At 37.9% G+C, this 13,658-nt stretch overlaps 1 protein-coding gene across 2 annotated transcripts in view; it reads right to left on the reverse strand.

The window, feature by feature from the left end:
- Positions 1-13,658, reverse strand: part of Sik2 (salt inducible kinase 2) — a 144,186-nt gene that overhangs the window by 14,478 nt on the left and 116,050 nt on the right. For both annotated transcript variants that reach the window (XM_045145673.1, XM_045145672.1), the window contains exons 7-9: positions 13,081-13,301; positions 10,924-11,076; positions 7,640-7,804 (exon numbers count right to left, since the gene is read on the reverse strand). In XM_045145673.1, the coding sequence (XP_045001608.1) occupies positions 7,640-7,804; positions 10,924-11,076; positions 13,081-13,301 (539 nt within the window). The remainder of the gene's footprint in view (positions 1-7,639; positions 7,805-10,923; positions 11,077-13,080; positions 13,302-13,658) is intronic.

Genomic DNA, 13,658 nt, shown 5'->3' on the forward strand with positions numbered 1-13,658 from the left:
GATCTGGTTTTTCATCCTGGGATGGTTAGAAAATAACACTGTGAGGTTGGACAATGAGTATTTTTTATTACAAGTTGAGCTGATCATGATGCAACCTATGCTACCAATTTACCTAGGGACTTGATACAGTAAGAGTTTACTTAAACTCAGCTCCAGGATGTATGAATAAATATTGAGCTGACCTACCTACATGACCTAAACTACCAGATCTTTTGTTCTAGGAAATAATTTAGGCAGAAGTAAATGACAGCTTTCAAAATGTGGGCGAATATATTTTCTAATTTTTGTCTTTGAAACCTCATATGTAATATATATGTAGAAGTAGAGCCTCTGAGCCTGCTAGAAGTTAGATTGGCAAAATGCTGAGGACTAAACATTTGTGTCCTCTTTAAATTCATATGTTGACCGTATATTTGGAGATGGGGCCTCTAAGGGTATGAGGCTCTGACTCAGTAGAAGTACCCTGATAAGAAGGACTAGCAAGCCAAGCACATGTACACCTGTAATCCTACCAACGCTTACTTAGAAGAATGCGGCAGGAGAACTGAGAGTTTGAGGCCAGCCAGGGTTACATAGTGAGACCTTGCTTTAAAATAAGCACCTCCTGGGGCTGGAGAGATGGCTCAGAGGTTAAGGTGCTTGCCTGCAAGGTCTAATGACCTGGGTTCAATTGCTCAATACCCCCAGTTTATTTGCAGTGGCTAGAGGCCCTGGTACACCCATTCTCTCACTCTCTTTCTCTGTCTGCATGTATGTCTTTCTGCTTGCAAATAAATAGCTTTTTTGTTGTTGTTGTTGTTTTGTTTTTATTTATTTATTTGAGAGCGACACACACAGAGAAAGAGGCAGACAGATATAGAATGGGCGTGCCAGGGCATCCATCCACTGCGAACAAACTCCAGATGCATGTGCCTTTCGTGCATCCAGCTTACATGGGTCCTGGGAATCAAGCCTCGAACCAGGGTCCCTAGGCTTCATAGGCATGTGCTTAACCGCTAAGCCATCTCTCCAGTTCCAATAAATACATTTTAAAAGCACCAGAAAGATGATACCAGCAAACTTATTCTCAGCTGTCAGGTGATGTGATTTCTTCAGACAGTGAGATGGCTATTGGCTGACCAGAAGAACTCACTAAAAAATGAATTAGCTGGAACTTTATATCTTCAGAACTGTGAGAAACTTAATTTCTGCTATTAAAGCCACTTGGCCTGTGGCATTATGTTATGGCAGGTGAGCTAACTCATATAGTTCATCAAAGCACAGTACTAGTGAGTGAGTAAAGAGATGAAGAATAGGCCTTATTTAACTGTACACATCCTATGTCTGGCAAGGCTAGTTATAATGAGGATGGTGCTGTAGCTCAAAGCTCCGCTTCATCACTTGTTGGTTGATTGAGCTCTATCAAGCTAGTGTTGCTTTCATTTGTAAAACAGGAGTAACATTGGTAGATGTGGTGGTTTGAGTCAGGTGTCCCCCATAAACTTAAGTGTTCTGAACGTTAGGTTCCTAGCTGATGGAGATTTGAGAATTAACACCTTCTGGAGGCAGCATATTATTGGGGGCAGGCAGGCTTATGGGTGTTATAGCCAGTTTCCCCTTGCCAGTGTTTAGCACATTCTCCTGTTGCTATTGTCTACCTTATGTTGGCCAGGGGGTGATGTCCACCTTCTGTTCATGCCATCATTTTCCACTGCCATCATGGAACTTCTTCCCCTTGAGCCTGTAAGCTAAAATAAACCTGTTTTTCCCACACGGTGCTCTTGGTTGGGTGATTTCTACCAGCAATGCGAACCTGACTGCAACAGTAGATCAACTAAGATAATTTATAAAAATTATTGAATTTTAACATGCAAATAACTCAATACATCTTATGTTATTGACAGAACAGAATGCTTCACGATAATAAAAAATTTAAAAGCATAGGAATAAAATTACAAAAATATTTTTAAAAGGTGTTTCAAACAAACAAGTGAAGCAACAAAGAAAAAAATTGACATCAGGTTCAGAAACTTATTTAGACATAAGATTATTCACCATAGCCACTTATAAGCATGCCAAAAATATAAATGTTTGATTTCAATAAATGACAGTAAATAAGGAGATGCCTAAAACAATATTAGGCAACTGTTAAATTCATGCTTTTAAGAACCTTTGATGACATGGGAAAAATGATCATGATACACTTATGTAAAGACACAAAAGTATTCATAATAGAAAAAATTTTTTTTTGGTTTTTCAAAGTAGGGTCTTACTCGGCTAACCTGGAATTCATTATGTAGTCTCAGGGTGGCCTTAAACTCACGGTGATCCTCCTACCTCTGCCTCCCGAGTGCTGGGATTAAAAGCGTGCACCACCACACCAGGCAATTTTTTTTTTAAGTCTTTCCACTCATTGAGCCATTGTACACCTTACCTACTCATCCTTCCACTACATATATAACATTACATCAAAAGAGGGTTGGTTATTTCTGTGCAGTAGGATTATACTAAATTAATTTTATCTTTATCCCTCTCTGAACTCTTCATGCATGACTATGATTGTTCTTACTTCAAATTATTTGTTTATAAATTTAAATTCAAAACTCATAGACTCTAGAGAAAAGCCTTCACTGCTCTGTGGAAAATGGTGTGCTTGCACACTCTCAAATTTGCATACTCCCCCCAACTTTAACTCAAGGTGTTTTCACTCTTGTTTGGAGAATCCTATTTTATAGATGGCAGAGAAAACAAAGGTTAACCAAGATCCATCAATAAGACAAGAAGTTAGCTGACTGCCTACCAGAGATGTGCCATCTCTACCACATCTGCCATGGCTCAGGAGAAATTGCAGGGGAAGGAATGACATGAACTCTTACTGCTAGCCTGACAACCATCTCCAGATTGATGGTGACAAACACAGTGATCAATCAAAACCTATCAAAACAGAAATCCAGAGGCTACAAGGAACTCATCACTAAATTAGACTGCCAAATAGGAGGAAAAGAGGATGACATCAAAATAAAAGAGAGACTGACTGAGGTGGGAGGGGATATGATGGGAGAGTGGAGTTGTGAAGGGGAATGTGAGTAGGGAATTACCATAGTTTGTCTATGGTTATGGAGGTTGTCAATAAAAAAATAAAATAAAATAAAATAAAAATAAAAATATTATAACCTTACTGAGGAGGGTCTCCAGGGTAACTGGAGCTGGACAAGGGAATAAAAGAGAATGACCTGTTATAATTAATATAAAAATTAATATTAAAAACTTTAAATTCAGAAGTACAGCTGAAGTTTCTGAGGTTAGAGAGATGGCACAGTAGTTAAAGGGACCTGTTTGCAAAGTCTGCTGGCTCAGGTTCAGTACCCTAGTACCCACTTAAAACCAGATGCACAAAATGGCATATGCATCTGGTGTTCATTTGCATTGCCAAGAGGCCCTGTTGCATCCACTCTCTCTCAGCTTACAAATAAAATAAAAAATATTTTAAAAACTTACTATCTCAAAGCCCTGAAAATAAACACTAAGAGTTTGATGTATTTGATTTTAAGCCCTTTCCTTATGTGTGTACTACTTTTAGAATAAAAAGTCATTAAAATGTAATTAGACATGAAACACTTGTACTATACTTGTGTATGTCTCATACATCCCTTCTGTCATCCTGCTATGAAGGTATTTACTTGAAAAATCCTTTAACTATAGTTTCTAATAAATATCAAAATAGATTGAAATGTGTGCGTATGTGTAAAATATTCATTATACATAAAGAAACATTCCACTGTGGAAGATTTACTCTATGGGGTTTATACACCTGCCTTCCCTCATGGTCCCTGTACCCCAAGAGTCTCAGTTATTGCTCAGAAAGGTGCTATTTTCCTTCTCCTTTCTCTCTGTCTCTCTCTCTCTCTCTTTAATGAGTCAAACTCCCTAAGAGATTTTATTGGCAAGTAAGGGAAGGAGACATGAACAATACCAGTTCTTGATTGAGTACAGAAATGAAATTAGCAATCTATACAGCTGAGATGCATTTTCAGATAACAAGTAAGTTATAGTAACTGTATTTATCTTAAAAATATTTTCATTTATTTATTTGAGAAAGAGGGAGAGAAAATGAGTGTTTGCCAGGGCCTCCTGGTACTGCAAGTGAACTCCAGACATATATGCCACATTGTGTATCTGGTTTTATGTGGGGCACTGGGAAATTGAACCCAGTCTGTCAGACTTCACAAGCAAGCACCTTTAACTACTGAGCCATGTCCCAAGCCCCCCAAAAAACTATATTTCCATATGAATTTGTGTGTGCGTGCACATGCACAACATGCACATTTATTTATGGGTCTAAAGAGGAAGTAGAAAGGAAAGAGGGAAAAGCTGATAAAAGTCTTGCAGACGTTTATGGCCTGGCAAGGTTTCAGGGTAGCACTGTCAGTGTGGGGGCCAATTCCAGTGTGGCACTCTTCTTCCTACAAATGCGAATATACTTTCTAGCAACTGTCTATATCTTTCACAAAAACCATTCATTTTCTGTCTGTTTCCTAGCTACTGAAACAATCACAAGCTTTAAAAATAGCTTGCCCTATATATTATAGCAGACAGTGCCCAATCTGTGTTGTGGGCCTGATGCCCTCACAGACAAGACTTCAGCACACTACATTTTCTTTGAGAGAAATAGATCTCAAAAATAAATTATGCTGCTTTCATTTATGTCTAAATTCCTGAGCACAAATGCAACGCTAATATGTAAGATTATTGAACATGCTAGGCAGCTGGAGAAAACAGACTGTCCACAGGAAGTAAACACATCCTCAGGGTCTTGGACACTAACTACTCATGTCCAGCAACTTGGCTTAGTACCTGCTGTGACAGCCTGGCACTGAGCTGCTTGCTGTGGCTGTACTACAGCTAAGCTCATTATCTCATTATTTAGCTTCTGAATCTGCCTGACCTCCAGAGGTCTCAACAGATTGGAATGGCTCACCATCCAAATAATCTTACCTTAAAATCTTGTTGTGAGTTTGAACTTCCCTTTAAATCCTGAAATCCTATTAACCTCACTGCTACCATTCCCTCCTCTCCCATTTCATCCTCATCCTGGACACATACTTAGTCTCTATGTCATCACTCATTTGTCCCCTAGCTAGTGCCTGCTAGGGAACCATCCAGGCAAATTTTCTCAAGCATACCACATGTGATGTTTCCTTGTTCAACAGTCTTCAACTGATGTCCAACATGATTAGCTATCTCACCTCATACTTTACCACTTCCCACCTTGAGAACGTCCGCCTAAAGAGCAAGTTGATTTGCTACTCAAAGCTAACCTAAACATGTTTCAGTTTCCCTTCGTATGACCCTTTCCTTAACCTGAACAAGTGTTCTGGTTTAGATGGAACAAGGATTTCCTATTGTTTGCTTTTCTTTAGGCTCTGCCCTCTATTGAAGATAATCCTACCTTAGCCTCCACTCATCTAGACTCCATCCCACTCTATAATTCCCTACTATGTTAACCACATAGCTTTCTGATCAAACGCTAAAAGCAACTCTTCCTACCTCTTTCTAGTCTTTCACTTATACTTTCTTATGTGACTAATGCTATTTTGTGTTATCAATTTATTCTGAATGTGGCATGTTGCCTACAGTTCTGTGCAATATTCTTCTTGCCAGACCAGTTTAGCAGGCAATGAGGCAGTGAGTCTGACTCATCTTATTACCTAAAAAGGCACAGAAACCAATATTTATTGAATATCTAAAGTTTGCCAAAACTATACATTATTTTAATTAATTCTCACGTTTTCAGAAAGATGGTATTCTCATTTTACACAAGAGAAAAGTGTAAGATTCAAACAGGTTAGTCACCTTTTCCAGGTTCACATAATTTAGTAACAGCAGTTTGAACATACTCCTCCAAGACCTGCATTCTTTTATGGTATTCTGCTGTCTAATAGTTTGATTCTTTATATCACCTGATGCTAAGTATACATATTAGAAGTTAGAAGAAATCCACTGCATGGAAGAAACTGTCATCTTCTATATGTAGCAGCCAACTTTATGTACTACACTAAATACAAACTTAATTTTTTTTTAAACTAGGCAAAAAAATTCGGTTTCATTATTTTGTGGTTTCAACTGTTTCCCTTATCCCCTTTCCCCCCAACACTTTCCATTTAAGCCTCATATTTTCTTTTCTTTTTTTAAAAAATATTTTATTTTTATTTATTTATTTGACAGAAAGAAGGAGAGAGAGAAAGACAGACAATGGATGTGCCAGGGTCTCCAGCCACTGCAAACGAACTCCAGACACATGCACCACTTTGTGCATCTGGCTAACATGGGACCTGGAGAATTGAACCTGGGTCCTTTGGCTTTACAGGCAAATGCCTTAACTGCTAAGCCATCCCTGCAGCCCTAAGCCTCCTATTTTCATAGTACATGTTTCCTTTTGTTCTCTCTCCTCTTTTCTCATCTCCTGTTGTTCCTCTCATGCTCTCCTATCTTGATTCACAGTCTGCACTCATTCTCACATCCTCTTATTTACTTATATATAAACATTAATAGTTAGGATCCACAACAGATAGATAATACACCATTTTTGTCTTTCTGGGTTTGGGTTACCTCAGTATAATTTTTTCCAATTCTACCAATTTTCCTGAAAATTTCATAATTTAGTTTTTCTTTACAGCTGAGTAAAATTCCATTGTGTGTACCACATTCTCATTATCCAACCAATCATCAGGTGATGGACATTTAGGTTTCTACCAATTGTGAGCAGAGAAGCAATGAACACAGATGTAAAAGTATCTCTGTGGTAGGACAGAGTCCTTTGGGTATATGTCCAGGAGTGTATATGGTAGCTCAAATTTTAACTTTCTGAAAACCCCCCACACTCATTTCAATAGAGATTGCACCAGTTTATACTCCCACTAACAATGAATAAAGGTGCCTCTCTCTCTCTACAACCTTACCAGCCTTTGATGCCATTAGTTTTCTTGATGATAGCCACTCAAACTGGGCTAAAGATTGAACATTTTTAGAAAATGTTTGTTGGCCATTTATATTTCTTCTTTGTGAACTGTCTGTTCATTCCACTGGCCCATTTACTGACTGCAAGATTTTTTTGGGGGGGATTGGTATTTAATTTTTATAGTTCTTTATGCATTCATGGCAAAGACATGTTGGAGGCTTTCTCCCTGCTTTGCTGATTGCTCTAAATGCAAACTTTAAGCATATCCAAGCTGGACCAAAGTGATGTTTTGCTAGTCAAAAACAGTCTATTATTTTATAACTGTAGTTTGCTCAGCAGAAAAGGCAATGATAACAAAGTCCAATTTAGCACAACAGATGACATTTTGTTTTCAAAATTATAATTTGTTGAACAAACAAACCCAAACATTTGTGAAAAATCTTAAAACTTGAAGGGAAAACTGGTTAAGGAAGTTGAAAGAGGGCTTTTGAGAGCTATACATGAAGCATCACAAGTTATGCTACATAACAGTTGTAATGGTTAAACAATGATGAGAGTTGATCTCTAAACATTTTTGTTTCTAAGATTCTCCACAAAACAACATTCCAGACTAACCTAAAGAAATCAGAATCACACTACAATGTTATGGACCAAACTGAAATCTCCAGACACACTGAGTCTCTCAAACACACCTATCCATACCTTTGGAGTGTCAACACATTCTTCTTCCATAAACGCAGCTTCTGCCTGACAGCCAGATGCTGGGAATGAAAAGGCCTCCACATTGGATGCCTGTGGGAGTAGGGTAGATCGCATCAACCTCATGTTCGGTGAATGCATGGTCACTGGGAGCCCCACAGTTTGTGCCTGAAAATATGGTAATAGACAGTATAGGAGCATTAATAGTTTTCGTATGTACGTACGTATGTATGTATGTACACACACACACACACACACACACACACACACACATATATATATACACCAAATTCTTAAAATAATTTTTTTTCTGGGATGATAATAGATAAAGAGCTATTCATGAGAAATTCCAGAACAGATCTGATAAAATATATAAGAGGTACTAGGTATTATATTCAAAATCTTAGTATTAGATATTCTGAAATTGGTTGTAGAGAACTTAATTCCTATCCCATGATGTGACATACAGCTTTCACACAGGTAACAAGGAAGTTAGTCTTTGTAAGGAATCAAAGAATGTCCTTTGTTTAGTTCAACCAACAGACAGTGTCTCTTTCATTAAATAGACAAAGTCCTAGCTTAGACAGATATCCCCACAACTAATTCCAATACAAGGACATGAAGTAAGTCAGTTTGTCAGGTCAGTCTGTTAGGTCTCTCTCACACACACGAAATGGTACCTATATCTTGGCAAAAGTGAAGACAAAGAAAAGCACCAATTACTGAGGGGTGACAGAAAGGTCCCCCTTCATTTGAGAAGATGCAGTTTGAGCATGGCCTGCTGGAGCAATAGAAGAAGAAAAGTTGTTGTTGTAAAAGTTCTGCTCCTGAACGCAACCTACTATCAAAAGCAGTGGATTGTTTTTCATTTCCTTTTCCTTTCCTCTTCCCTCTCTCCCTTTCCTGCTTTCTGTTCTATCTGTCTCTTTCTCTCACTTCAACATTTGTTTTTCTAAAGACAGGATCTCACATAGGTGAGGCTGGCCTTGAACTCCTGATTGTCTTGTCTCCATCTCCTAAGTGCTAGGATTACAGATGTATACCATTATGCTCAGCTTCCTCTAGATGGTTTTAAGTTCATTCTCCTGTCTCCCCTATTAACTAAGTAAATAAGCATTAATAGTCTCTCTTTAAGGAAGGAATTCGAAATGTTATTTTCCTTAAGACAACTGGCAACAGTTAATCTTAAAGATGGAGCTGCTGGATGCGTTTTGAATATAACAAACATTATAAAACATCCAAGGAGGACAGTTGTCATACTATACTGAAAAGCAGAGGAACAGTCTATATCTTTCTTGCTATAGTAACTTCAAGGGATATAGGATGGTGACTTTTAAATTCAAAAAACCAAAAGGGACAAAATTGTTTGAGATCCTAGCTTCTCTCTCAAGGCCAGGGTTTGATTTCAGGCTCCATCACTTGCTAATTCTGTGATCTAACTTCTCTGAATCTTTTCTTTTCTTTTGTAACATTTTAAAAATTTTAAAAAAATTATTTTTATTTATTTATTTGAGAGCGACAGACAGAGAGAAAGAGGCAGAGAGAGAGAGAGAGAGAGAGAGAGAGAGAAAATGGGCATGCCAGGGCCACTGCAAATGAACTACAGATTCATGTCCCCCCTTGTGCATCTGGCTAACATGGGTCCTGGGGAATCGAGCCTCAAACCGGGGTCCTTAGGCTTCACAGGCAAGTGCTTAACTGCTAAGCCACCTCTCCAGCCCTGAGTCTTTTCTTTCTCTATAACAATAGGTATTAAAACTGATTTCACAATGAAGTTAGTGTTGTGACAGGTAATATGGGAAGTCCTCAGCCTAGTAATGTTAATTTTCTTCCTTTTTGTATAGTCTTAAATGATTCCAAACACACAGCAATTAGAGAGCAAAATGATTGAGTTTTGTTCTCAGGTATTATTTAATGGTTCCTTGTTGGAGCTTCAACCTGACAGTTTTCAAGGATCCCACCCATCCTTAACTATATCTCAATACTATGAGTATAACTAGAATATAATTTATATTAGATATATTTCAATGTTAATATTGTTGAATACATTCCATGAGATAAGAAATGAAGTAACAATAACAAACTGTCAGTATTAACTAGATGGTAAAAGCTACAAAAAAAAGTGCTGCACATCATTCTTCCTTGAGCTTACATTGTGGGACACTTCAGGGGTTTACAACTTTTTCTTTTCAAAAATTAGTCAACTAAAATGCCGGTGCCAGGGTGGGAGACCTCCCAGTGAGTTGTTGGTCAGGGAGGCCTCTGATATACCCCAAACTTTATAGCATATTGTTATCATATGTATGACAGTTTATTTATATGTGGAAAATACATAATGTACCTATTAAAATCAAGATTTTTACTTTATTTTTTCCTTAGAATATTCTGCTATAAACCAATGCAAAATTTTGTTATAATCCTATAAATTGTTTAAAACTCACTATGTAGTGTAAGGGTGACCTCGAACTCATGGAGATCCTCCTAACTCAGCCTCCTGAGTGCTGGGATTAAAGACATGCGCCACCATGTCCAGCCCCATTTACTATTTTTATTTTCTTCAAGTGGACTGAATTAATTAGAACAAGGTTCACAGTGGCCACATGAACATTACTTCTGCTTATCTCATGTGCTTCTTCTGCCTACCCATAATGCCTTCAAGTCCTACATCTTCCTAGTAAAGTTCTCTACATTCATAATCTATTTTAAATGTCATCTTTCCCATGAAGTCCTTCCCATTCAGATGTGCCTCTCCTGTGTCCCCAGCTCTTGAGCAGCATTTATTGTCTTTTTTTTTTTTTACATAATCTTTGTTTGCTTCTATGGTATGTCTCCAAAGACAACGGCTATGTTCCATATGTTCTAGCCCCTAGTATATTTATATTATAATCATTCAATAAAGTTTTGTTATAGGAAAAAATGCTGTTAAGTGAAACTGAATATATAAGCTAGTTATATTAATTTTCAAAATTACCAAGTAAATGAAATACCTCAGGCCAGGGACATGGCAGAGTACTTGTCTACCACATATGAGGCCCTGGGTTTGTTCTTCCAACACTACAAAAAACAAACAAAAACAAAAAACCTATCTCTTAAAGAAAGAACAAAGATTTGAAATATAGGTAATCCTTAAAAGTAGGAAGGTACTAAAACCTCCGAGAATCTAATGAATGACAGAAACAAACTTCCCAGGAAAAAAGAGTAGTAGATGAAATCCTAATCCTTACTACCACATGATAAAAAAAAAGTATCAACAGTGAACAGGGGACTACTGGCTAATGGGGTATTACCTTGGCAACTGTTTGTTCAGCAATGGTACTAGGCCTGCGCTGGCGGCCATCAAGTCTCTGTTCCACAGGAAAACTGCTCCTATGTGACTTCAGACGTTCCACCAACAAAAAATAAATGGCAGCAAAATGGTTGTAGCTCTTGTTCTGCAAAGACTGAATGAGAAGACAGGTGCTGAAGGCACAAAACCATAACAACCAACTCAATGATCTATATCTCTTTAAAAGGGAAGGTAGAATTGTGTTCTGAAGATAACAACAATAGCAGCACCCATCTATCTACCTCTTGTCTTTCAGGAAGTGAAGAATAGCTTCTTCACTTGTTCCTGTTGCTATGATATTCTGTCCAAGGACATGGGGCTGAGAAGCCATGTGCTGAGCCCTCTAAAATCCACTCACATAAATTTCCACAATAATTGGCTTGAGATTTTTTTTTTTTCATATAAGAAAGAGACACACACAGAAAAAGAGAGAGAGAGAGAGGAGAGAATTGGTGAGCCAGGGCTTCTAGCCACTGCAATCCAACTCCAGACATGTGTCACCTCGTGTGAATGCGTCACCTTGTAAATCTGGCTTATGTGGGTTCTGGAGAGTCAAATCTGGGTCCTTAGGCTTTGCAGGCAAGTGCCTTAATGACTAAGCCATCTCTCCAGCCCTGGCTTGAGATTTTAGATACATATTCTTATTCATTAATTTTTAGATATCAAACAACTTTCAAATGAAAAAATAAAGTAACAAATTATGCCTCAAAGTGAAATGCCTTTAATGTAGTCCGGAAGGCATAAAATTTCAACTCTCTAGTATTACTACATAAAGGCTGGTACCTCTAAATGACTTATTTGGCCCTACTATGTTATTAGAATTCATTATTTTTCTGTACTGAGAGGGGAAAAAAAAGCCATCAGTGTCTCATGTAGACACTCCCAATGCTGTCATACGGTTCCATCTTACAGCTATAAATATATGTATGTAAGGTTAGTTAGCACCCTTAGCTCACAAGTTCCAATTCCATTGGTCCGATTCAAGTTCAAATCACTGACAACTCTAAAATGAATACTTAAAACCTTTAGGGAACTTTCTGGTGACTATTTTGGGTTGGAGAATGACATCTGGATGCTAGATGGAGAGACACTGTGTCTCCATTCTTAGGTAATATTTTCCTCTTGTTTTTGCAGCCCCACCCTTTTGAAACCTTGAAAATAAACTTGCTTCCCAAATTTTCACATTTCTTGCTTGCCAGCTTTCCCTGGATGCTAATGCAATAGAGAAACAACAGTTCCTTTGGCTTCTAATCTCACCTAGCAATTTGTGTGGGTTCTGTGTGGGCACTATGGATGTGCAGCACTCTCAGTTAAAAACCATAGGCAAAGCAGGCCCCCACATACAGCTGCTGTTCTAGGTCTACATGACAGACAAGTACAGAAAAGAACTATGCACATGACAAGCAAGCAGAACAGTCAGTTTAGTTTTCCCTATGGCTACCACAGGTGACAATGCAGCACAGCCTGGAGCCTGGTATTTCATAACAAACAAGGAGTCAGTTGATATTATATTCTTTCTTATTAAGCATCCTCCTTAAAATAACAATTTTGTTGGTGTTACTGCGGAGGTATTATGTATATTTTATAAACCTTCTAACAGGAATAAAAGCCGAGAGAAACTTTTGAGGTTCATGACCATTTCAGTTTCATGAACATGAACATTTTCAAATAAAGACTCCAATGCCTTCTTGGTTTCTCTGGTACTCCTAAATCTCACTGATTTTCTTAAACCTGGTGCCTTCTCTTCTTTTTTACTCCTCAGTCCTTAGCCTCATTCCACACCTGCACATTTACATTTTTTTATAAACTAGTTTAATAACAACATGAAACTAACTTCATGCTTTATCGCAGAAGAAACCCTCTACCTTGTTATTTATAAGCTTCTGTCTCGGGCTTTTTGAGTCCTCTGTAAGCCTCTGTCTTGAACTTTTAGGCAGATGGAAGTTGAATAAAACCAAGTATAAATAGAGTATGATGTATTCATAAGGGAATGCTGAACATTATGCCCAGGTGCTGGGGATGGATGTGTTAAAAGACCAGGATGACAGGTGTGAAACGTCAAGTTATTAAATGCAGAAGAATCATAGTACTTCTTTAGTCAAATCTGTAATTATTTTACCTCAATGGTCTTCTGTTGATCTATTCCAAGGCTGTGCATCAATCGAAGAACCTGTTCATTAAATTCTCCAATGGACGGTTCATTTTCTTGCTCTTGTGGGTAAAGAATCGGTCTTTGTACAGGAACTTCTATGACCATCCACTTATGTTCCTTGATTTGAGCTATGGTTAGCCGTTTGGATGGGTCAAGGACCAACATCCTTCGAATAAGGTGCTCACAATCTATAGAAAACACAATGTTATAATAATCACATAGATCCACTTTCTCTTTAAAAGCTATTTGCTTTGTACAACAGTGTTATTTTCTGTATTCTTCACTGGAAAGCAGAAAGTCAAATGAGTAAACAAATCCATGAAAGACAGACTGGTCAAGTTCATATATGAGCAAATACTTAAGAAAAACAAGAGAGCATTAAGCACAACTGTGTGCTAAATAAGCTTTTCTACAGTATTTTTTCAAGTGTATCTAGTCAGACTTAGATTTCCATTAAAAGCAAAACAAAACTAAGCTTCATTCCTAGAACAAACAAATAATAAACTGATCCTCAGTCACATCCAAGGATGGATCACCAAGCCCAT

This window comes from Jaculus jaculus, chromosome 3 (genome assembly GCF_020740685.1).
Source record: "Jaculus jaculus isolate mJacJac1 chromosome 3, mJacJac1.mat.Y.cur, whole genome shotgun sequence".
NCBI classification, from domain to species: domain Eukaryota; kingdom Metazoa; phylum Chordata; class Mammalia; order Rodentia; family Dipodidae; genus Jaculus; species Jaculus jaculus.